The following is a 26,309-nucleotide window of genomic DNA, read 5'->3' as shown; positions in this document are numbered from 1 at the left end:
ACATACATCTAGGACAGGCCATTGACTAATAGAGAATACTTTCAAGTAAACAATCTAAGAAAATCTCAATTTTATGGTGATTCTATACATGTATGAGCTGTCACATGGGCTCTATGTTAGGGCCTCACATAAAAGTTGTTCAGTAAATATTTATTTGTAAGCATGCTTTAAATTGCATCTTTTTTACAATTTCAGAATCTGTAGAAGATAAAAGAACCCTTACTCTGTGCCCCTGTACGTAGCTAATATAAACAAAATGCTTAATGCTCTGGAAGCCTACAGTGCTATCTTTGTCTGTACAAAGCATATTTCCTGTCATTATTCCCCCAGAAACTCAAAACATCTTCTTGAAGCATAGTGCTATTGTTTTTATGTTTAGTCTAAGCTCATCCAAGTTTTTCTAGATAGCTTTCTCAAATATTAATTTTCCAGCAGAAACTACTGTGTCCATTTGAAGATCTACATTATTTGAAAAATAATTTTACATTAAATTTGAAAAATAATCTTAAGCGTATATTAATATTTTTAGCTGTAGAAATACTGAACAAAAATTCCAAAGATTTTTCTTTTCTTTTTTTTTTCTTTCTTCATTGCAAAGTGAAAGGAAGAGAATAATGTTCATATTTTCAGCAAATTTGTAGCATCTAAACAGCACCAAAATCATGTTGCTAAATCACATTAAGAAAAGCCATGGTGGAAGCCAGAACTAATCCAGTTAAAACGTCTATCCACCTTAAATGGCCCAGAATGGTACTGGGCTATGAAGAATCAGTTGCCTTTTAAAAATAATTGGAAAACTATTATAAATCAACTTCAGTTTGGTGGATTAATTTTCTTTCACAGAGTTAATTCAGCTTAACATAAAACACAATAGCAACTCAAGCTTTAGCATCATAGTCCTTTACCTACTTACTAAGTTATGAGTTTGCTGGAAATCCTCTTAGCCTCTTTGGATTTCTTTCCTCAAATGTAAAATAGGATAATGTAGTATCTAATGTTTATTGTAAAACTTAAGTTAAATAAGAACATAATGCCTAGCATATTAAAGGGCTTAATAAGTGTACTTTTTATTATTAAGTATGTCATCTTTTGTACAGTTATTTAAAAAACCTCATCCACCAAAACGAGTGAGGAGTCGACTCAATGGAGACAGTGCAGGAATCTCACTCCCACCAGGATCCACGAGTGACAAGATCTTTTTCCATCACCTAGACAACCTGAGGCCTTCCCTAACACCCATAAAAGGTAAGGCGATGAGAAATAAACTGTTAACTCATGATTTGATGGCATTGTTTAATAATCTTAATTCAGCAAAAGCAAACTTGTTATTTAGCAATTGTGTCTTTTGTAGTAAGTACTGTATACTTTTTGTGTAAAATCACTGAACACTTTCTAGTATCTTCTTTTTTCTGTTTTATTTCACCAGTTGGATTCTGTATCAGAAAGAGCCAAACATAGTTCTCCCTTCTGTTAATTTAGTCAATTCTAAGATATCAAAATTTTGTAACTTCAATTTTACTTACAGAAAAAAATTTGTCTACATTTTTTATTTTTCCTACATATATTCAGTATATCAAATAGCAGTAGGAAGACGATGAAATAGATGGACATCATTACTGCAGGTACATGTATGAAGACACGAATGTTGTGACTCTACTTTGTGTACAACCAGAGACATGAAAAATTGTGTTCTATATGTATACTATGAATTGAAATGCACCGTGCTGTCATATATAACAAATTAGAATAAATAAATAAGTTAAAAAGAAAAAAAATAGCAGTAGGCAGACCATATTTTCAATATGCCAACCAAAAGACATCCTACCTTTTATCTAATGGTACACTTATCTAAAAGAAATTTTTGAGGTAGAAATTTTACCCTTAAAATGAAAAAAAAAAAAATGTTTTGTAAAGTCTTGAAGTTGGTCACTTTAATCAATTTAAGAGTTGGAGCATCAAACTGATTTGGTAGGCCACACTCTGCCATTCTATCTCATCACAGGGAATCTGCTCCTTGCTATCTCCTGTCACTGCCCAGTGTCTGTTCTGGAGGTTTAGTTGTTTGGCAATTTCTTACGTGGAGTAGGAAGACCATGCCTCTTAGGGCGTGTTATAGCCTTCCTTTAAGTCTGTAGCTTGCAAGGTGCTGAAGATATAGGTTGGTTGATGGGCTGTGTCCCTCTGCGTTCTGAGAAGTACCTCAGATTACTCTGTGTAGCAGCAGAAACACAGGACTGGAGGGAAGTTCTGCAGAACACCTGTCTGGGTTACACCCCACCCAGCATGTCTGGGAGCAGCCTCAAAATCCAAGCTTTGCTACTGATATCATTTGGTCTTAGGTATCAGGATACTTGATTTGTATGAATATTTGAGATTACCTTACCATACCTGTGGGATAATGAAGGTAGTTTCCCTGTCTTGTCCTAATGTAATGATTTCTTATTTTTTTGTTTTGTTTTGGGGTTTTTATTAATAGAACTCAAAGAGCCTGTGGGACAAATAGTATGTACGGATAAAGGTATTCTTGCAGTAGAACAGAATAAGGTTCTTATCCCACCAACCTGGAACAAAACTTTTGCTTGGGGCTATGCAGACCTCAGCTGCAGACTGGGAACCTATGAATCAGACAAGGTTTGTGGTTTCTTGCTTTCTCATTTAATCTTGCTCTTTCATGGCATGGATATCTTGATAATGGGGGTGGAGAGAGCACAGTCCAGTGGATTGTCAGCTGTTCCTCCAAAGGCCAGAAGAAAGGAGAGTGTCGTTGCATCAGACAAAGATAAGGGAGCTAGTGGAGAAGTCATGTTTCCTGCAGAACAAGCCTCTTTTGTAAGCTGAGTAATAGGGGCTGGTTGTTCCCTTCCTGCCCACAGAATTCCTCTAAAAGATTCTAGCCAACAAGGTACTCACCATTTCTGCCAACCAGAATAGCCTGCTTTTGGCAAGTCACCATCTGGTCCACTTATCATTTTAATGTTCTAAAATGGCTGACAGAAAACTTGTTACCCCACCCCACAGGAACCAGCAGCAGCTGCTGTGAGTTCCATAATCATCTCTTTGAGAGGCCATATGTAGTGATCCTTCAGCTACCCTGTGTTTGCCCTTGAGCCCCTCCCAACTGTAAGATGGATAGACTCTGCCCAGCCTGTTCCATTCCACTGCCAACATGATTTTGCTTAGTTAATGTTCTCCTTCAAAGCACTGTGCTTTCTGTGCACATGCTTCCACTGGTTACAGCCTACACCCTTTTACCAGATCATCTCCTGCTTCTTACATAGCAGCACCACACAAATTGAACATCATTTTCCCACACTGGAGAAACCAGAGATCCCCATGATGAATGAAGTCCTTTTTAATTATGGTTCTTGGCAACAAGTACAGTTAGGAAACTGTGGGAAAAATTCAGTGTGGAGCTTCAATGGAAACATCACAAAACTAAAACCAACCCAGAATGTGAGTTGGTGTGTGCCTGTGAGGTGCCTCAGCTGAGGGCCTTGCCCTTTACTCAGCTCTGCTGCTTGCACAGCTGAAGTCTAGAGCACTTGGTGGCATGTGTGTCTCACATCTGTTTTGTTTTACAGGCAGTAACTGTTTATGAATGTTTGTCAGAGTGGGGCCAGATTCTCTGTGCAATTTGCCCCAACCCCAAGCTGGTCATTACAGGTGGAACAAGCACGGTTGTGTGTGTGTGGGAGATGGGCACCTCAAAAGAAAAGGCGAAGACCCTCACGCTCAAGCAGGTAACTGAGGGTGAGCAGATGGAATGGGCTCATTCCATCTCAGCCTGCTCTGGAGAAACTAACAAAGCTTCCTTTGTCCTAGGTACATCAGGCATAACATAAAAAACCAAAAAGTGCTCTTTTGCTAGAAATTCTTAAAAAAAAAAAAAAAGTAAATCAGAACATACTATTTCTAAAAATTATCAAGCTGATTCTTTTTTAAAAATTAAAGCAAGTCATTTTTAGGTAATATATGTTAATATATTGAAGTAATATAAATATTTCTTACAAATTATATGTTTATTAACTTTTTGAAAATCAAATTATATTTGCTGTTGATCCTTACTAATTTCAAGATGATTTACATTTAGATGAACCACAAAGTCTTAGTTGTTTCTCTCTTCTTTTGTCATTTCCTTAAGGACCTGCCAAACTCATAATATTTAGTAGAATCCTTGAAGATTTAGTTAACAGGTTTTTCTAATCACATAATTTTCATTTAAAGCAATAATCTGTTTATAAGTAAGCCATCTTTTTTAAAAAAAATTTTTGTAGTTGTAGATGGACAGAATGCCTTTATTTTATTTGTTTATTTTTATGTGGTGCTGAGTATTGAACCCAGTGCCATATGCATGCTAGGCAAGTGCTCTGCCACTGAGCTATAGCCCCAGCCCAAGCCATCTTTTAATATTTGACTTATGAGAGAATTTATCATAAGATGTTGCTTAAATAAGAAGCATACATTTAAATATTTTATTATTATTATTGAAAAGTAGTGTAAGTACTATCATTTATTGCATGCCTCCTATGTTAAGGACACTATGCTGGATGTCTTAAAAATACAGAACTTCAATCCTTACAATTTCATAAGGAAGATATTAAGCACACTTTACACCTGAAAAAAAAAAGAGAGAGAGAGAGAAAGAAAGAGGTCCAATGACATGCTCAAAATTATAGTTGTGAAAAAAAAAACAGAATTTAAATTCAGTTCTGACTCCAAAACTATTTTAGATATACTTTTGAACAGTAGTATCTTAAATATCTGTAGAAAGAATTGGACCCCTGGTACTTTTACCAACAACCATCTAAATAGACCAGAGGCTTCATAGACTTCCTGAGTCCTGTGGCAAATCACACCAAGAGAAGCAAACTCCTGAAACAAACAAGCAGCAAATTGACATACATTCTGCTGATCCAAACTCCTGCTTAAATATTTTTAAATTAGAAAAAAGATTCTGAAGATGACATGCCAGTCAAATGGGGTTTGCTAAACACACCATGCAGACGTCTGTGTGCCCCAAATTTTAAACCAACTCATTATTTAAGCAGGCATATTCTTCTGCCAGGGAAGATGGCCCATTCTGATACTCAGGGACTCCTTAACAGTAATCTTGATATTTCCCTTCAAAATCCTTACTTATTTTCACTTACTACCATTCATTCCCGTGGGTCCTGTTTCTCTTCATTTTCTAGCAAAAGAAAACAGTTCTTATTCCAGTTTGAAGAAGGAGTTCCTCTCAGACAGAACTCCTCAGATATTTCCCATGGAGTAGCAGGACTGCAGCACATTGACACATCAGAATGACACTGTTCCCTTGTCTTTCAGAACCAGATACTGCAATCTTGTGGTTCTCATCATTTGTATATTTTTATTTTTTAATTTTTGACTAACATAAAATAACTGCATGTAGTTTGTGCACCTTAAAAAAAATTCATCAATTACAGGTCCTCAGAATAAACAAACAGGTGTTTGTGACATAAGAGAATGGACACACAGTTTCAGTTCTGTTTGGGGGCCAATTATCAGTGTATTTCCACATAGAAATAGCATGAAGAAATCCAAGTTGGGTTGCAGCTGCCAATCCCCATGTCTCAACTATGCTGACCTATGTTTAGGAAAGTAGAATAAAACTCATCCCCCATCCATACAAGATGAGCCCACGATGGGCCACATGAGGAGAAAGGTCAGCCCCGCACTGCCCAGATGGCCCCACTCAGGGCACCCACTGCCCTCAGCATAGCTTCTATCTGATGAATCTGGGAGCTTCTGAAGTCGCTTATGGGATCTGTTACTATGATTGATCTGATATGTTGCTGTTTTCTTTTGTAGGCCTTACTTGGCCACACTGATACTGTCACCTGCGCCACAGCATCTCTAGCCTATCACATAATTGTCAGTGGGTCCCGCGACCGAACATGCATTATTTGGGATTTGAATAAACTGTCATTTCTAACCCAGCTACGAGGCCATCGAGCTCCGGTTTCTACTCTTTGTATCAATGAATTAACAGTAAGTATTAAATTGCACAATTGTTTTATATTCAGGGAAACCATACTCAGTAAAAAATGACTTTTCCTAAGCTGATAGACACTCATTCTAAAAGTCACTACATTTCTCTTGATTTCTGTGTTTTTTGAAAAGCAGATGGAGATTAAAATTTTTGACCCAAAGAGTACTTTCGTCTTAAAATTCATTCACTACTAGGTACTTTAAAGTACAAGATTTGGTTAAAATAAAACAAATATGATATGCTTTTTAAAAAATAAGGAACTCGTGGGATTTATTAAGAATGTTCAGGCTGGGGTTGTGGCTCCATGGTAGAGCACTTGCCTAAGCACATATGAGGCACTGGGTTCAATTCCCAGCACTACATAAAAATAAATGTTCATCCACAAATTAAAAATATATTTTTTTAAAAAAAGAATGTTCAAATTTTGTTGAAATTTTTAACAAAGTACATTATTTGTTTTGAAAAGTGAAAAGAGTAGTTTTTGGATGCCCAAATGAGAAAATTTGTTATTATTTTTAAAACATTCTCAAATTATCAAGGAATTTTATCTCAAAAATAAATATTTTATAAATCAAAATAAAAATAAATCCACTGGACTAGAAGTTCCCCACATAGAGCAAGTCCCACTGAATTGAACAAGAGAGGGAGTCCTCTTTATCACTAAGGGGTTGTCAGGCAGGGGAAGCTTAAGAGTAGGTTTACAAAAAATGAGGTCCATAAGTCCAAGGGTACATTACTATAGGATAACGTATCCTGTCCCAGGAACCCACCCCAGCCTCTTCACTAACAACATTCCCATTCCCGCCTCATTCCTGCCCTGTGGCCACCTTTAGGAAATGGTAGTTCTCACCATGTTATTGAGGGATGTTTCTGTTACCATCCACACAGACAACTTTCCTTTTCCTTCACATTTTTGATTTCTTTCAGACAATACTGTTTTATACTTACAATCAAATATCTTGTAGTCACACCAAAAAAAAAAAAAATAGTGAAAGGCTTCTGGAGTGTCTCACTGATGGTAGGAGGACTCAGAAATGTGAATAAGTTGGGGAAGGAAGGGTAACAGAGTCAAATTTGGTATTGGTGTATTTGATAGGTTTAAGATATTTCAGAACACAGCCTTGGGTTAGGCCTGAAAACTTTTATTTCTAAAGAACTGTAGAAAAATATAGGAGCCACAGAACCACTCTGACCTAACAGTGTGTTACTCTGAGTCAGATGCTTAATTTCATTGAAGTTCTTTGTTTTGAAGTTGTTCTTAAATAGAATTTTATCTACAGTCAGTTATTTGAGCCATTATACACCCACTAGATTGCAATAGTTGCTGCAAACACTGGGTTTTTTTTTCCTTTTCTTTTCTTTTCATAAATGTTTTTTATAGTTTCTTAACACATGAAAATAATTCTATTTCTGTTTCTCCAACCAATATCCAATGTGCTTAACTTGTGTTTACATTTTGGGCCTAAGCTCCCTTGGCAGCTGCTCTTTATTTCTTCTTCTATGGCTCAGCCCTCATGACCACAATATTCGCTTTAATGCATTCTTAATTGTGTCCCCCTGGAGTCACTGAAGAGGTGTTGCCTAGTGCAGAATGAAGTGGCTGTCTCTGGTTTCTTGCAGAGACCAGGGACACTAATTAAAACTCACCTGCTGACACTCAGAGACAGCTCAGTGACTGATACAGAGGTAGACAGAGCAACAGAGAGTATTATTTGTGTTCGGGTTTGTTTAGCTTCTTGCTATGGAGCTAGAGGGGCTGTAGAGAGGGGCTAGGAACAGTAGATGAGCAGAGAGTGCAGCCTTGTCATCCCACCCCAGTGTCCCTTTGCCTTCGTCCTTGTGTTGGTGCTGCTACTCAGCTTCTGGTGCTCTCTCTGCTTTTGATGACCATCTTCTAATATCTAATAGATTCTTGTGAATTTCCCGACTGCCCTGCAATCACTAGGTCATTTCTAAAGTAACAGCCAGCAATGGAACAACCAGGCCACCTTAGGATTAGAGTGGCAGTACAGGATGGTTTGTGAACATTGGGACTACAGAGAACTGCTGCTGTGCCCCTCACTGTCACCCTCTGAAACCTATCTGGTGCTAGCTGACCTCACAGGGTCACTGTGAGGGTCAGACTTGAGGGAAAGGCCTTTCCTTCTGGCCTTTGGAATTCATGTTTTCATGAGTTATCAGCTCAGGGAATCTTAGATTTTATTAGAAGTGACTTACATGCCAGGTTTCTTTTTTCACCCTCATTCTCCCATCCTTCTTGTGAATGTGAATTTTAAAATAAGGTATTATGATGTTACCAAGATATTACCATGTCATTTGTTGGAGAGACACAATATACCTGGACTGAATATTTTTTCTTCTACCCTATAGGGTTGATGATTGGACTCAATTATGTAAAAGTCTGTGCGGGTGAATTCCTCTAAATGAAAAGTATAAATAGAGTTTGTAAACAACAGGAGGAAGAAGAACATTTCGTCACCCCCTCTGATGACATAGTACTTTGTGGTGGAATGAGAGCTTGCTCAGCAGTGTGCTGGGCACAAACTTGCCTCTCATCTCCATTTGTGACCCCCTGACATAGCATCCACTCAGCTTTGAAGTTTTAAAGAAGCCTCTTGAATTTTTAAAGAAGATCAGTATATTTATTTTTAAGTCATTAAGCAGTGAATTCTAAGTTACCTTAGAAATAATTCAGCCATTAATCTAGGGAATGAGGTGTTTTTGAGAGCAGGCCAAAGATGCAATTATTTTTCTGAAACTAATATATAATATGAAGAGAATGAACAGTCTTCCTTTATCTTGCAGGGGGACATTGTGTCCTGCGCTGGCACATACATCCATGTGTGGAGCATTAATGGGAACCCTATCATGAGTGTAAACACGTTCACAGGTTGGAGCCAGCAGATCGTCTGCTGCTGCGTGTCAGAGATGAACGAATGGGACACACAGAATGTCATAGTAACAGGACACTCAAATGGAGAGGTTCGGGTAAGTGGGCACAAAGAAGTATTTGCTGTCCTAGTTGCCTGAAACTTAGGAAGCTGTTTAAAGTGTAAGGACACCTGTTCAGGTTATGATGTTTAGCAGAGTCTCCCTGCTATCCACATGGGCCCTGGCCCATGCTCATCAGTTATGGTGAACATCAGAGATTGGGCCCCTTTTCTTCCTACTTAGTAGAACTGTTAGTGCTACTGACGGCCAACAGCTTAACACCAGAGATCCCTTAACCATGATCCCCCTGCCACATGGGACTGCTCACAGTGTGAACTGTGTAAGTACTGGGTTTTCAACCTGTCAAATAATTTTGTAGGAAAAATGTAGTTAGTGGGAACAGTGTCTTCTGTACAGAGTAGCACAGAGCTAGACAATGTATCCAGTGACCTCAGGCTTTTTTCTGGGCCAGATCCCACGTGATTGCTCCTGAAACCTAGAAGTGGTGTATCTTTTTTGTAGTTTTCTGAGTCTGGCCTCTTCAGAAAAGAGAATCAACAGAGTATTTATTTTTGTAGTCTATGCAAATATTTGCATTTTTCTCGCTCAGATTTTTCTTTGTGCCTGTTTTTTTTTTTTTTTTCCTTTGTCAAAGCAAAGAGCAGCTGATTACCGCCCTTCTTAGTCACGGTGCATGCTTAGAGACAGTGAGGCTGCCAGCCCACTCCCCTGCCACACCCTGTGCCTCAGACAGCAAGTGCTGGGGCACGCACATGCACTCCCAGAGGCTGCCTTCTTGAGTGGTATTCCAGGTCACTGGATTAGCGAGGTGTTATGAAAAGCTCCACAGTCAGATACATTTGGGGATCCTGCTGGCTATGTGCCTTCTTGGAGATCTGCAGTAGATATTTGTATATGCAAGACTCTTGAGATTTTTGTAGGAAACGGAAGTTTACTTACTTTGTTGAACCATGTTTTGAACTTCCTTTTCCACATTCATCTTTATCCACTCTGAAACAGTCATTATGCAAGACAGTTCCTGCCACATTTGACAAGACACAAGGAACTCTGCATTGGTGCAATCCTAGAAAGGAAGTTATGTGTTTAACCTTGAGAGCTTGTCCTCATCCACTAACATGTACATCATTTCCTTGATTTGATTATCCACTTTTTTCTTTTTTTACTTTTGTACTTAAATGTAGTTTTGGAGAATGGAATTTCTGCAAGTTCCTGAAACACCAGCTCCTGAACCTGAGGAAGTCCTAGAAATGCAGGAAGACTGTCCAGAAGCACAAATAGGTATTTCATACATTATAAAAAATATTTGGTCACCTTCTATATTATTCTTTTTATTATTATTATTATATATTTTTTAAGGTCACTAGGAGTAACTTTATACCACACAACATAAGCAAGGGCCCAAGGTTGGCCGTGGCTCACAAGAGCAGAGTTGCTGCCTGTTGTATAATTACTTTGGGCAGGTGTGCCAGGATTTCTCCAGTTTACTGCACATACTCAGTGTAGCAGTGTTTTGTTGATTTCCACATTTCAAACTAAATTTAGGACAAACTATTCCTAGAGGACCAAAGCTGTGGGCCTTTAGTTCTGAAAATACAAAGCAGATATGGAGGCACAGTGTTAGATAGTAGGATGACCTAACACCTCTCTTCCATGCCTGTTCTGCCCGCACCTGGCTGTTCAGTCTGGACAACAGAGTGGCATCATGTTTATAAACTATCCACAGAGCCAGGTCAGAGTCCACCTTCAGTGTCCTCACCCAATACCTGCTTACATGGGGCATTAATTCAGGCTAATGCCTAGCAACCTGTGATCTACTATGTATTATTTGTGAAACACTTTAACATTTCCCCGTGAAATAAAGAACTAGGTGATTTCTAAACAGAGTGACTAGAGTAATGCCATAAAACCAGGCAAGTTGTGCTTTGCATTAGTAATATCCAGAGAAGCTGCACCTCTAATGTAGAACAGTTGGGACAAGGCACTGACTAGAAAGGACTGTCGTTTGAAGTTTGACCTTCCTATTGTCTGTGATTAATTTTTGTACACTGAGAATTCAGTGTCATTTTGATCACATGAGGGAGTTTCTAAGAGCAAAGACTTGCTATCAGAAAGATAGGAATAACTTCTCTTTGTAAACTGAAAATAGTCTTTACTTTCTATGCCAAAAAAAAAAAAGGATTCTGGGAGTGGGACATTTTCACACTGTATTATACACTTGTCTTATGTTCATACATATAAATTTCTACATAGACAATTGCACTTTTAACCAGAAAGGTCATCTGAATGTTTTAAAAAGAACATAAAAATTAAGCTCAATTCAACAATTATTTGGGGGTTACCTGTAATGTGTGGGATAATGAGTTAAGGGTTCCAGTGAGAAGTGGTCGCTTTTCCTTCCTTTAACAAAGCTCATTAAGTGTGTTGACAATGGAAGATGGGATGAATAAGTGAGATGGAAAAAGGGATCAAATTTAGGGTAGAGAGGTTTATATGTCGTCTTCCTTCTCGTGTATTCATACTGTGGACAGAGTTAGGCACAAGTGGTAGAAAGGGGAGAGCTGCCCCTGGGGAGGATTGGCTCTGATCAGTGTGGCAGTGATGGGATTTGAAGATACTTAATTGGGTGAAAAGGAAGCAAGGGATTCACTGAGAATCAAAGCCATTTCCAAGGTGACTTAGGGCTTATGCTAATGATTGATTATACCTTAGGGCTCATGAGAATTAGCCATTGGGTTAACAGCTCCATTCAAATTAGTCCTAGACACCTGAGAGTTAAAAGAAGCACACAGTACATTTGTCCTGTTTAAAAAAAAAAAATTGGTATGCAGTGAGATGACACTACACACGCACATTTGTGTGCTCTCTTTTATTCCAACTATATGTAAATACATATTCTTGAATAGATTTCTCTTTTAGGAGACTATTACAAAGAGTGGAGAATTGATTGCAAAATGGCAATGGAAAGAGAAAGAAAAAATCCTAAATTGAAGCTTTCCTCAGTAACTCCTTCATCAGTGTGGTCGTTTACTTATTGACCGCTTTAGGCAAGACACTGGGGTTGGCCCTTTCTGCTGTCTGGTAGAAAGAATGTCCAGGTGTAATGGTGAAGAGTGAGGATTTCAAGTACCTGAGAGGAATAGGACTGGTAAAGGAGTCCAGAAGAGGGAGGGAGTACCTTCAGGCGAAGTAATTGGGTTGAATTTTAGAGAAAGAAGTGTGAAGCTTTGGCTTGCAAGACAGGCGATGGCCAAACACACAGATGCTGAGAAGACAGGTCTCCATCAGGCCGATGGTGCGGGCAAACCCAGCCATGAGGAGGGTAGAGCTGTGTGAAAAACACCTAAATGGCACATCTCTCTGGACTGGGGTGGGGAGTGTGAGGTTTTGGTCAGACTGTGAATGACTAAATGCCAAACTAAGGCCAGAGAACTCTGAAACTTTTCAGAAATTCTACCCATTGTTGCTATCCGAAATCTTGCTAAATCTGAGTGGGTTTTTTTTTTCCCTTTGGTTATACTTAGCTTAAAATATTATGTCTCTGAGTCTTGTATATGATAGGAAAAAAGATCAGTGGAACAAAGCTGGGTCTGATTGTGATGTGTCTGTATTTTCTAATTCTCCCAATGCTTTACCCAGGGCAGGAAGCTCAAGATGAGGACAGCAGTGATTCAGAAGCAGATGAGCAGAGCATCACCCAGGAACCTAAGGACACTCCTAGCCAGCCCAGCAGCACCAGCCACAGACCTCGGGCAGCCTCCTGCAGAGCAACAGCCACCTGGTGCAATGACAGTGGCTCTGATGACTCCAGGCGCTGGTCTGACCAGCTCAGTCTAGATGAGAAAGATGGCTTCATCTTTGTCAACTATTCGGAGGGCCAGAGCAGAACCCATGTACAGGGCCCCATTAGCCACCCGCATCCCAATCCTATGGAAGCACGAAATTACAACAGATTGAAACCTGGTAACTTGAAGTTTGATATCTATTTCTTGCTTACTGTGTGAGGGTTAGTTGACCAAGTAAGGCCTCCCTGGGCTTCATCTCTGAGGTGCTCTGTGACCTGGGCTACCCACAAAAAAAGGATTCTTATAGTTCTTCATGTGTGAAATGGATTTAGAGAATCTGACGTGCTGGGCATTTTTTAAATGCCAAAAACTTCATTCATTCAGAAATTATGAAAGCTTGTGAAAATAAGCAAGTATTAGTTATAAATAAATAAAGCTGGGGTTGAGGTTGTGGCTCAGTGGCGCAGTGCTTGCCTTGCACATGTGAGGCACTGGGTTCCACATAAAAATAAATGAACAAAGTAAAGATATGTGTCCATGTATGACTAAAAAAATATTTTTTTAAAAAATAGATAAAGCTACATTAGCAGGCAGCTTTACCTAGAGGCAAGGTTTTCAAAATCTTGCATTGAAGGTTTCTCCTTCTCTTCAGTTTCTTGTTTGGAATGAGACACTTTCTGACCTGACCCACAGGTCACCGACAACTAGATTGCTTTCCCTGCATTCAGGGAGGCCATGGCTGGAACTGGAAAGGCTACTTGAGCTTATATTGAGGCACCCTACCTCTTAAGGCCACCAGGTATAAGTATATCACTTCTTAGTTTGGTGTGTCGTGTTCTTCACTTCTCCCCACTCCAGGGTACCGGTGGGAACGGCAGCTGGTATTCAGGCATAAGTTCACTATGCACACAGCCTTCATTCGAAGGGACAACACACACCCAGCTGAAGTCACCGCACTTGGCATCTCCAAGTAAGTGTCCGTCTTCTACCCTACTTCCTCCAAGTTTCTTGCATAGCCAGGGTACACATGTTTCAGCCTTGAGGAAAACAGATTTCATGCTCATCCTCTGTAAAGGAAACTTGCCTATGTGTGGATTTAATTTAATTTGAGTTTTATAAAACATCACCCTCTGTGTTCTTCAAAAATACAGCAAGGTTCAGTTCAAAGAAAGTAATGGAAAAGTAAATTCGGGCTCAGTACTATTTCTGTCTCTTCCAACATGTTTCCCCTGAGGGAATTCAGGGGTCCCTCATGACCCTCACCGCTCCCACCCCAAAATACACCCCAACACTAGACCAGAGGCCTTGTTGTGTCTCCTACAGGGACCACAGCAGGATCCTCGTTGGTGATAGTCGAGGCCGAGTCTTCAGCTGGTCTGTGAGTGACCAGCCAGGCCGCTCTGCTGCTGACCATTGGGTGAAGGACGAAGGCAGTGATAGCTGCTCCAACTGCTCTGTGCGGTTTTCTCTCACAGAAAGACGACACCATTGCAGGAACTGTGGACAGCTCTTCTGCCAGAAGTAAGATGAGACATGTGCTTTTTGAATGCTCTGGATTACACTCTAAGTCCATTTGTTATGCCCTGGGTACAAGTTCCAATTGTTCTGGTGTGCCTACTGCATTATACTCTGCTAGTATAAACAGTGTTCTTTTCTATTACTATAATTATGAAATATTCCTATCATAAAAAGTACAGAAATAGTCATTAAAACGCCTGGTCACCTGTGACTTAGAATGCAGATATGCTAACATTTCATGTTTGCTTAGGTGTGTGCAATGCAGGTGCATAGAAATGGTGTGAGTAGACTTCAGGTCTTCTCTTCCCTTTCCCATTCATACCCCTTCTGCTCCCCATGTTTTTACTTTCATGAGCAACTGTTACTTCTGTAAACTTTGTTACATAAAATTCTTTTCTCAGCCTTCTATTGCATGTTGTCTGTAGCCTTGTGTAACTTTTTTACTTAATTTTTTAAAAATTCATTTGCACATACAACTATTATACTGAAGTATTCACTTTGCTGCCAGGTATTTCATTTTTATGATTGTATGAAAACTTACTTCCCTTTTGATGGACTCTGAAGGGTTTGGGTTTTTTTTTCCATTTTGCACATACTACAAATAATGCCACAGGGTGTGTCCTTGTAAAGTGTCCTTCTAATGCACAGGCTGCATCTCCTCTAGAGAAGGAATGGAGTTGGCAGAACCCAGACTTTGTCTTGGGCTTAACTTGCTCTTGGCAAATTGCTCTCCAAAACAGTAGTGCTAGTTTATACTGCTTCTAACACAAAGTGAAAGTTTTCCAAATTCTTAGTCATGCTCACTATTGCCAAACCTTTCTCCTTTTGCCAATCTGATAGGTAAGGAAGTAGGCTTTGTCATTTTAATTTGCAATGCTGGTGAGGATGGACATCCTGTCTGTTGACATTTGGTGTTCCTCTTGGCTAACTGCCTGATTTCCTTTCAGGTTCAGTTGTCTCTTCTGGTTTTTTTTTTCCTTGAGGAATTTTTTGTATACTTTGTGCTCCACTCCTTTTATATATCATGAACATATCTTCTGCCATCTGTCTTGTATTTTAACTCCATGTATGATTTTTTTGTCATACAAGGTTTTAATTTTGATGTGATTGTATTTATTATTCTGTGTGATTTTTTAATTTTTATATCTTCATATTTCTGTGTCCTGAGATCATAAAGATAACTTTATTTTCTTTTAATGGGTTTGAAGTTGACAGGCATGCTGGTGGCTATAACCCCAATGAGACTGAGAGGAGGGTGGCAAGTTTGAGGCCAGCCTCAATAACTTAAGAGAGATTCTGTCTCAAAATAAAAAATAAAAAGGGTTGGGGATGTAACTGGGGTTCACTTTCCAGTACTGCGAAAACAAACAAAATGATTTAAAGCTTTTACAATTTTCGCATTTAGGTTTTTAACTCATTTGGGGTGTGACATGAGTCAGGGAGTTTTGTTTTGTTTTGTTTTGGTTTTTTGCCCCGTAAGAAGAGTTGGCTGTGCTGGAGCCTTGGATCTGGACATTTTCTCTGTTGTACACTGGTGTCCCCCATGTTCCCTGCCAAGTAACAGTGTACTTTCATATTTACACTGCCTTACTCCAGCAACTTTTTCACCAAAAACACATTATCCCATATTGAAGAATCTTTTTTGAAGCAGTTGTGGAGGTTGTATAGGGAGCACTGGCTCGTTGGTAAGGGCATGGCCTTTCAGTTGACTTTGATCAAATGTTCACTGGGCTGCCCTGACCTCAGGCAAGTTGCTGAACCTCTCTGAGCTTGTTTCTTCATCTGTAAAATATTTCCACAGTGACCCTCCCCTCATAGAGGTGCTGAGAGAATTGAATGAGCTCATGCATGTTTAAGTGTTGGAAAGCACCAGGTACAAGTCTAGCACTATAGATATTCCATAAAATGTATCATAATTTTTTTATTTTTTTCCTTAAACCTTTTCTCTTATGCAGTCTGATTTGAGATGATGTCTCCAAAATGTTGCTCCAGCATTCCTGATAGAAACTATCTGAGATTGGCAGAGGATCCTGTTGTGTGGCTCTGTGCTGTGATAGGCCTACTCTACAAACCTAGTAACATAGGAATTTCTGATAACATCCCCATATGTGTGCTGGTATACATCTGTTCTTTGTAGTGTTTAATTTCATAATATTGTCTAAAAATAGGTAACTCTTTAAAGTATTCATTCCTATTAAATGTTAGATGGAACTGTCTCGGGATCATTGACCAAACAGGGACTGGTTGTGGTGAAACAGCCAAAGCAAGAAGCTGTCCAGGAGGGCACAGCCTGCCCATGGTCTTCGTGCCCTTCAGCTGCTGACACCTGTCGACATTCCTGAGAGTTTCCATAGAATCCAGAAACTCCCTAAAAGCCCTTAAGCCTGGAGCATTTAATTTATACTCTGAGCACTTAGATCAATGGAGATCAATATAAATCTCCATTTTCAATTCTGCAAAAATTCAAACTTAAAGTGATTTAATGCCACATACAGTATCATATCCTGCTTTATTCCAGGAATAGCAGCTCTGAATACTTTTTTAAGGATATGAACATATCTTAAGTATTGTCTACTTAAAGGAATTCTGTCTACCTAAATAGAAAATGAGAACATTTGGACCAGACAAAAAAAGCCAAACTACCTATTTCTAATAAATGATTGTGGTACTGAGAGTGTAGCTCAGTGGTGGAGTGATTACCTAATGTGCATGAGGCCCTGAGTTCAATCCCCAGTACCACCAATCAAAAAAAAAAATGATTTGAGAGTAAATTTATCAAAACATTTTAATTTAAGGAACTTGTTTAGGGACCAAAGTGTCTTTTAAAATGGGCACAATGGCTGAAAAAAGGTTATTAGCTACTCACCTCTTCCTCTTCTGCCTCTTCCTTCTCCAAAAGGAAGAACCAAAGCAATAGGTATATGCCTGCATGTTGAGGTGAGTGTCCCTAAGAGATCACTGAAAATCAACAGGAGAAAAAAACAGAAGCTTCATTAACATCCAGAGACCTGGGACAATATAGTAAGAGAAACAGAATCTCCCAGCACCTGCCACCCCAGCTCTATAGCAGCAGGGAGGAGTCTCCCCTCTGCAGCGGTAATGATGAAAGAGAGAATCCTGGTAAACTTGAAGTGCAGATGCTGGCAATCTTAGCTATTATAAAATTTCACAGTCTTTCCCAAATATATAAGAAATCTGAGAACTGCACAGTAGCTTGATTTTCATAAAAAGAATTCACTATATCTCCCAGTGAACCTTAACATACTATAGCCAGGAGTCATCTGAATAAGGGACCTATTTATTTGTTGTCTGAATTTGGACTGCTCTAGGGTCAGAAATACATACATATTCCTTTCTCTGGACCTCTACAGATATTTCACTGCACTGATTCAGCAAGTAGTTGCCTCACAAACTAAACTTGGCTGAGTAGAGTGAATCTGAAACAAACCTGCTGAGAGCACTACACTATAAGGAACAGGTGTTGCAACACAAAGGGTGCCATCTTCAAGAACTGGGGCAGGTTGTGTTAGGGATGTTTCTTCCAAGACCAGGGGTGTGGTCAGATAGATGTGCATGGTTTTATAGGACTGCCAGGATGAAATCAGTTGCCCACATGATTCCAGCCATCCCTTCTCCCAGTGCCCTGAATGGGCACTTGATACTAACAAGATAGAGAAAGAACTCTGATTCCGCTGCTCCCCCTCCCACGGGAGTCTGATGAGGAGATCTTGAGCAAGCCATGCTCCAGCTGTCACCCTGCTTCTGGTGCATGTAGCCTAAGAAGGTTGGAGAGAAACTTTGCCCAGCTCTGGCCATGTTCCATTTTCGCTTGCTCCAGCAAGCACTTCGGCTGAGAAGAGTTTTGCCAACTTCAGCCGCAACCCAATGATGCTTGAGCAGGCACTATAATTGGAAAAATTGGGAGAAAAGCTCAGCTATCACCCTGTTCCCAGATACACATGGCTGTGGCAGGAGCACATGAGGTCTCATTTCAGAGTAAGGCATGACCACAGTAGCAGCAAGGAGGAACACAACACCTGCTATGCCCCACTTGTATGAGTCACCACAATCAGTCACCACAATACCTTGTCTGATGCATGACAACAGAACTGGGTATGAGTGCCATAGAGGAGTGTTGTGATTCCAGCTCCGCCTCTCCCCACAAAGCCTCTGGGCTCTCACCTGTGTCTTCAGTGGGAGGCCCCTCACCACTATGGTACAGCTAGTGCTGGAGACCCTTACAAATACCAGAGCCAACATCAAGAATATCTGAGAACTACTGGGCATGGTGTTTGTTTCCCAGCACCTGGGAGACTGAGGCAGAAGGATACCAAGTTTGAGGCTGGCCTAGGCACTTTAGGTAAGACACTTGTCTCAAAATCTATAAAGGGCTGGGGATGTAGCTCAATGGTTGAGCACCCCTGTGTTAAATCCTGAATATCAAAAAAGCCGGGCATGGTGGCACATGCCTGTAATCCTAGTGGCTTGGGAGGCTGAGATAGGAGGATCTTGAGTTCAAAGCCAGCTTCAGCAACAGCGAGGTGCTGAGCAACTCAGTGAGACTTTGTCTCTAAATAAAATGCAAAATAAAGCTGAATAAATAAAAAAAAAACTTTTCAAAGTGCCTGAGAAACCCCCATCACCACATAGGAATCATCACACCTATTGTAGGAATGTATCCTACACACTACTGTCTACACCACCCATACTTGAACTGATGGAGTATCCCTATCTTTGTATGACCTGCAGACCTATCTTTGTATGACCTGCAGAGACAGCAGGTCATACTCTCTTACTCTGATATGGTACACTGCCCCAACTCACTAATTACAACTATAGGAGCTATAGGGCTGTTATACTATAGAGTGAAGCTAGAAATAAACTCAACATTGCCTACCAAACCAATACCCCAAGACTTATATTCAGGAGAAAGCCATTTACTAAGAAGACCATACCATAAAAGTAGTAGATCTCAACTGTGCAGACCAACATAGGAACATAAGGAATATGAAGAAATAAGGTGATATGAGACCTCCAAAAAATCATAACACTCTAGCAACAGATTCCAAAGATATCAAAATGGATTCAGTGTCCGATGATGAATTCAAAAGAATTATTTTTAAAAGCTCTAGGAGATCCAGGAGAATACAGATAAACAGATGAACTCAGAAGGTAACAGTGCAAGGATGAATGAGAAATACAGCAAAAAGAGGTTTTAAAGAACCAGACATCTTGGAAATGAACTCAATGAGTAAAAACATTCAGTTGAAAGTCTCAACAACAGATCAAGTGGAAGAAGGAATATTGTAAGTTGAAGACGGGTCATATTCAGACAGGAAAAAAGTGACAATGAAAAGAGTATTCAGAATCTTTGGGACACCACTAAATGGTCGAACATCAGCATCACTGGTACATCTGAAGGGAAGGAAATAGAGATTTTAAAAAGCCTACTCAATTGAAATACTAATAGAAAACTTTCCTAATGTTGGAAGAGTTGGACATCCATGTACAGGAGTCACAGAACCCCAACAGACATGAGCAGTGTTTTCCTATTACCAAAATCTGGCAAGGTATAACAGCAAAAAAGAAAACTATAAACCAATATCCCTGATGAACATAGATGTAGATAGAAATACTCAGAAAATACTAGCAAAGCAAATTCAACAGCACATTTTTGAAAATTCATATCCCACAATCAAGTTGGTTTTATTTCAGGGTTTTAAGGATAGTTTACTTGCACAAATCAATAACTATAATATATCACAAAAATAGAAAAAAAAGAATAAAATCATATAATCATCTTCATAGATGTAGAAAAACATTTGATAAAATTGAATAGCCCTTCATGATAAAAGCCCTGAACAAATCAGGTATAGAAATATAATTCAGTAAAGTCTCTATCTATGAGAAACTCCACCATCATCATACCAAATAGGGAAAAACTGAATGTATTTCCTATAAGATCAGGAAAAAGACAAGGTATTTATTCTCACACTCATTCAATGTTTTACTAGAAATTTTAGCCAGAGACACTAAAAAAAAGAAAGAAAAGTCACATAAATAAGAAAGGAGAAAATCAAATTATCACCTTTTGATATTTAATGAAGTTGCAAAATACAAAATTAACATACAGAAATCAGTAGCTTTCTTATACACCAATAATAAATTTGCCAAGAAAGAAATCCTGAAAGCTAGCAACAGCCAACAAATGTATGAAAAATGCTCATTAGGGCTAGGGTTGTGGCTCAGTAGTGCCACAACTTGCCTAGCATACGTGAGGCACTGGGTTCAATCCCCAGCACCACATAAAAAATAAATAAAGGTTAAAAAAGTGCTCATTAGCCATCAGGGAAATGCAAATTAAAACTATAATGAGATACATTTCACCCCAGTTAGAGTGGCTGTTATAAAAAAAATATATATTCTGAGAGAATGAAGAGATAAAGAACTTTTATACATTGTTGGTGGGAATGTAAATTATTATAGCCTGGAAAACAGTGTGCAGGTTCCTCAAAAAACTAAAAATAGGGCCACCAAATGATCAAGCTGTCCTATTCCTGTGTAGACATCCAAAGGACATGAAGTGAGCATACAAAAGAGATTTGTATACCCCTGTTTATAGAGGCACTATTCATAAAAGCTAAGATATGGAATCAGCTTAAGTGCCTGTCTACAGATGAATACAGAATGAATACAGAAAACATATATATGCACAATTCAGCGATAAAGAAAAATGAAATTGTGTCATTTGTAGCAAAATGGATAGAACTGGAGATTATCATGTTAAGTGAAAAAAACTCAACACAGAAAGGCAAGTATCATGTTCTTTCTCACATGAAAACTAAAGCAAACAAAAAAAAAATTTAAAAAGCTGACCTGAAAGAGTGACTACTAGGAACTGGGAATAGGAAGGGTGGCCAGGAGTGGGAGGTTGGGGGCAAGTGAAGGAATGGTAGATGGATATAATCAACACTCACTTATGCACGTATGGAAATACCACAGTGACTGTCATTAATATGTACAATTGATATGCATTACTAAAAACAGATATAAATAAAATGGACAATTAGTCTTCTAATTTCCAAGGGGAAAAACTTCCCTTCTGTGTAAAGACATCAACATACCATCCAAGAGCACAGGCCTGGAGAACCAAGCAGACAGCCTCACACTGAGCTCTTTAGATCCCTGGGTTTCATTAATTTGGAAAATCTTAATTCTGTTTTTTGTTTTCTGTTTTCTAGTTCTCTAAAATCAAATAAATGCCTTTCCTGGTATAATATATTTTTTCATAGGCTGAAACAAATAATGCAGCATCTCTTCTGGTTCCTGGTCAGCCACAGGATCAGACAATATTATGGCTTTGGGCATTCTCCTGGCATCGCATGCACCTTGGCCTCGACCTACAAGCCTTTCATTCAGTCTTTAAATCACTGTCCCTGGCCCAGTGATCACACAGAGAGAACCTATAATTAATTGATTTTTTTTTCTTTCCTTTTAGGTGCAGTCGATTTCAATCAGAAATCAAACGCTTGAAAATCTCATCCCCAGTGCGTGTTTGTCAAAACTGTTATTATAACTTACAGCATGAGAGGGGTTCAGAAGATGGGCCTCGAAATTGTTGAAGATTGAACAAGCTGATTAGAGACCACAGACCCCTCTCAGATTCCCCTGTCACAGCTCGGAAGGCATCAGAAACAGTCTCCGTTTACACATCTCTTCATACCACATGGTTGAAGTGTTGAATTCAAAGGGATCATTGAATAAACGGGTGTAGAGTACAGTACCGGGGCAGACACTATTCAGGTGGACAGCGCAAGAAGAATACGAGGTGGTTCCTAGGAACAACATTTTCAATATCCAGTTCTCCCTGATAACAGTAGCTGTCTCCAAGAGAAAAATCCTCACTTAATAACTGTCTTTTCCTGCATCTCATTTTTATAGAGCTATCCATCCTTATTTGGAAAAACCAACAAAAACAAAAAAGGCTTTTAGAAAATGGTTGTAAATCTGACTCCTTTGCAAGTAACTGTGTATATTGTAAATAGGTATAAAGGCCTTTTTTTCTAAATAAGGACCTAACTGCCTGTAACATGAGACTTCAAACTAAACCACTAACGCAAAGAACTACTTATGGTTTGTCTAACATCTCTCACTTACCAACTGATTATAAATGTTTTTTTAAAATCCTCAAAGACATTATCTGTGTTTTTTTTCTTTTCTTTTCAAACCCAGCCTGTGTGCCTGATGTCATTTCTTTCAAGTTGCCCACAGTATCTCCACTTAAACTAGGCTAATAACCAAAATAATGTGGACCTTCTTTAGGAAACAGTGTGGGAGAATAGAAGTCCAGCCGTGAGATAACCTGGAAATATTAGGGCGTCTTGTACCTGGCTATGCACCACCTCAGTGTTGCTCTTATGTAACAAGGCCCCTTAAACTTGTGTGTGGACTGCTGTTTGGTCAAGGCATATATTCTTAGTGTTGCATAAAGGTGGTCAGGTGACTGATGTAGTGCAGGAAGCAGCCCTGCCTCAATTAATGGAATATATTTGCATGTGACCCCAAATTAGCTTTCTTGCATAGAACATAATAAGTATGTGTCTTTGGTGATACTAATGTTCTACTATAACATATTTTCAAAAAAAAAAAAGGTTAAAAAAAGTGTACAGAATTAAAATTTAAACCTGTGTAAAACTGGATCATGTCAGAACTGCTTAAAATTAACCTTTACCATTTAATGCCATCTACCTGAAAATGGTGAGATTTATACTGTATCAATGTCTATTTTTTTGTTTTTGCTATGAATATAATTACAGTATTTTAATATTTAGTTATTTAATTTGTTCTACTAGTTGGATACAGAACACACAAATCCAGGGGGGTTAAAGCTGGTGGGGGCTAAGAGATAAGTTTAGTTTACAGAAAAGAAAGGCTTTGGTGGTGGGATTTTTTTAAATGTGTGTTATGTACATAAATATAAATATATATATATAATCAAATGAAACAATTACTCTAGATTTTAACATTTTCAGATACTTAGTAATATGAACAATTCTAAAAGCCCTGTGATTTGAAAAATGTAGAATCATTAATGGCCCCAAAAAGGAAGGACAGGCCTTCACACCCTCATGGAGGCATCATACAGAGGACAGTGGCTTTGGCTATCCCAACTTTTCATCTTTAGGCCCTGGTAACAGGCACACTTATGCACTAAAATGCACATATATGTACATGCATTCAAAACTAGGCATTTGGTACAACAGTGATCTTGTACCTAATGGGCTGAAACCAGCTTAAGAACAGATTTGTTCTTCCTGATAACTAGGTCTCCAAGAGAAATAGAAAGGCTGCTTTAGTGCCTTATGCTACTAAATTTAAGTCTTTATTTACCTAAGTTTGAGCCTACAGTCTACTTATGATTACATATCAGATCTGATTAAAACACTTCCATTTCTAAAAGTTCAGATACACTTGTTAATAAAAGGATTATTGGCATTAATAATTTCACTTGAAGAGAAGTCGTGTTCTGTTTTCCTTTCTGTGTCTCACTCCTCGCCCTCTCCATCTTATTCCCATTCTAGCAAACAATGCTGATGTTCACCAGTTGCAGAAACTGTGCTGTCACACAGTACCGGGCTGCCTGCCTGCCCTCTGGATGCATTGTAGCAGTGTTATTCTACACTTTTTTAAAAAAGAAGCACCCTCCTTTTGTCCACGATTATGTTTACCCCGTATCCAATGGCAGAGGTGTTCCTTAAAGACTTGAATATAGGAATGTGTGTGTGTGTGTGTGTAGTCACTTAAAGGTTATTCCTGTATGTAGTCCAAAGTTATATGGGATGAACACTTTGAAACTTTCCAACACAACTTCCATAATAGAAGGTGGAAACCAAAACCCTCATGATAGTATTTCCTCTGGCAGCTGGTGCTGTGGGCAACTGTTTTGTTCAATCTAGTTTATTTTCCTTTTGCTTCCAAGGCAGAAATCATAGAATCACTCACACATACAAGTACACTCACGCACATAAACTAATTGTTTCTCTGGGTATCTTCTGTGTTCTATGTAAATTTGTTTACCAACACATATTCTCAGTGTGTACATCCACCTTTGTGTGGTCTGCATTCTTTCTCTGCGAGTACCTCACAGGGCTCCTGCCTGATCTTCGAAGTTTTATTTGTTCGTCCATCCTTCCCATCCACCCACTTATTTGTCCATGTACTCTAACATTTGTGTGTAGCGTGCAAGTGTAATGTCATGCTTTTGAAGAGGAGAATAGCTGCCCATAGCAGCCATCCGTCTGGATAATAGCAAAACACTCTAGATAAGTTATTTTGCACTTTCTTATGTATAAAGTTGGTAGAAACTTATTTTTGCTTTGTATCATTTAAATACATTTTGTTTTGGTAAATGAACTGTGTATAAAATATTTATGCTGTTAAAACTGTTTTTAGAAAGTATTTTTAATTTCAGCAAGTTTGGTTACTTGTTGCATGACTATTAACACAGCTGACTTTTTGTGTCAGTGCAATGTATATTTTTTGTCCTGTTATTAACTTGTAAGCCCTAGTAATGGCCGATTATTTGTACAGCAACAGAAGTAAATTGAAGATACTGGCTAAGACTGGATTGATTGTGGACTTTTGTACTATATTGCAGAATCCAATATCTGTTTTTTTTGGTGGATATGTAAAAGGCCTGAAGAATTCCTATCTAGTGTGCAATCTGTGATATCTGAATGTTCATTGTATATCTGTCTCTGATACAAAAAGGTAGAGTAACACAATTACAATACATGATTAAATGCAATAGTCCAGGTACTTAAGTATTTTTTTATTTCAAATAAATACCTATTATTTACTACACACACAAAAAAAAAACTATTCAAGTTGTTTTAAAGTCAGTTCTTCAGAGAAAAACAAAAATGAGATTTAATAATTTCCTAAACTTTGTACAGTGTTTTCCTAGTTGTGAATATCTCTTTTGTCTCTGCATAAGATTGCAGGGATGTTGACTGTTCAAATTCTAGATTGAGCCATCCATAAAAAATAGGTTTCCTGCATTCTGAATTTCCCAATTATGCTGGATTCCCAGGGCAGATGACTGTGTGGGAGTGGCAGTAGAAAGAAGCGAGTGGCTTCTGAAAGACATGATCTTCAAGTTTGAGCCTATCAAAAAAGACCTTTCTGCATAATTTTGCTTTTTTTTTTAACCCTCATATTGTAAAAAGTCCAGCAGCTGCTGTCGTCAGCTGGTCTTTGGTGTTAGAACTCAAAATCCATTTTATTGTTGCTTTATTTGGTTTTCAAATAGCCTTCCCAGGAAAGGAAGATGTAGACGACACTTAGTTTATTTAGATGGTTTTTGATGATTTCACTTTTTCTAAAGATATTAAGTTCATTTTAAGCTTGAACAGTCCCAAATTTGAAGCTATCATGTACAAATTACACATCAGTGCAATTCCACATAAGAAGCAGAAGATGAATGCCAAGCACTTCTAAAACCATAGCAGGCCGGGTATGGTGGTGCATGGCTCTGGTGGCTGAGGCAGGAGGATTACAAGAAAAACACCAGTCTCAGCAACTTAGTGAGGCCCTAAGCAACTTAGTGAGATTCTGTCTTTAAATTTTTTTAAAAAGGGTTGGGGATGTAGCTCAGTGGTAAAGCAATACTGGGATAAATCTCCAGTGCCAAAAAAAAAAAAAAATAATAATAATACCATAGTGAATTCTTCAAAAGTAAAAAGTAAGTGGTGAAAGAAGGCCTAGGGCGTTCCCATGTCTCCTTGCATTATTACTCAGTCTCTTTGAGAAGGGTTACATCAAGGATGGATATTGCAGAAAATCTCAAATGCAGAAATTCCATAACTAGAATGTGGAAAACTAACTAGAAGTTTTAAAAGAATAAACATACAAACAATCTTTAGTAAGTCTTTTCAACCATTTGCTTCTCATTTTCAGCACAATTTCTTCCCCATGCCTTATTTTTGCCCATTTGGAGCAGCAAAGAGGCTTCATGGGATTGGCCCAATGTTGCTTAGTCTTTTTGC

General features: G+C 38.8%; 1 protein-coding gene across 12 annotated transcripts in view; it reads left to right on the top strand.

The window, feature by feature from the left end:
* WDFY3 (WD repeat and FYVE domain containing 3) overlaps window positions 1-25,117 on the top strand; it is a 253,850-nt gene extending 228,733 nt beyond the window's left edge. For all 12 annotated transcript variants that reach the window (XM_081304729.1, XM_081304731.1, XM_081304728.1 and 9 more), the window contains 10 exons: window positions 1,098-1,245; window positions 2,477-2,631; window positions 3,582-3,740; window positions 5,830-6,009; window positions 8,816-8,998; window positions 10,144-10,240; window positions 12,599-12,922; window positions 13,603-13,714; window positions 14,068-14,265; window positions 21,761-25,117. In XM_081304729.1, coding sequence (XP_081160855.1) covers window positions 1,098-1,245; window positions 2,477-2,631; window positions 3,582-3,740; window positions 5,830-6,009; window positions 8,816-8,998; window positions 10,144-10,240; window positions 12,599-12,922; window positions 13,603-13,714; window positions 14,068-14,265; window positions 21,761-21,884 — 1,680 coding nt within the window. In that variant the 3' untranslated portion in view covers window positions 21,885-25,117. The remainder of the gene's footprint in view (window positions 1-1,097; window positions 1,246-2,476; window positions 2,632-3,581; window positions 3,741-5,829; window positions 6,010-8,815; window positions 8,999-10,143; window positions 10,241-12,598; window positions 12,923-13,602; window positions 13,715-14,067; window positions 14,266-21,760) is intronic.
* Window positions 25,118-26,309: the final 1,192 nt, after the last annotated feature.

Source organism: Spermophilus citellus, assembly GCF_964194105.1.
Source record: "Spermophilus citellus genome assembly, chromosome: 8".
NCBI classification, from domain to species: Eukaryota; Metazoa; Chordata; class Mammalia; order Rodentia; family Sciuridae; genus Spermophilus; species Spermophilus citellus.
Note: the sequence above shows the minus strand (reverse complement) of the source record. Positions and strands in the feature narration are given on the sequence as shown.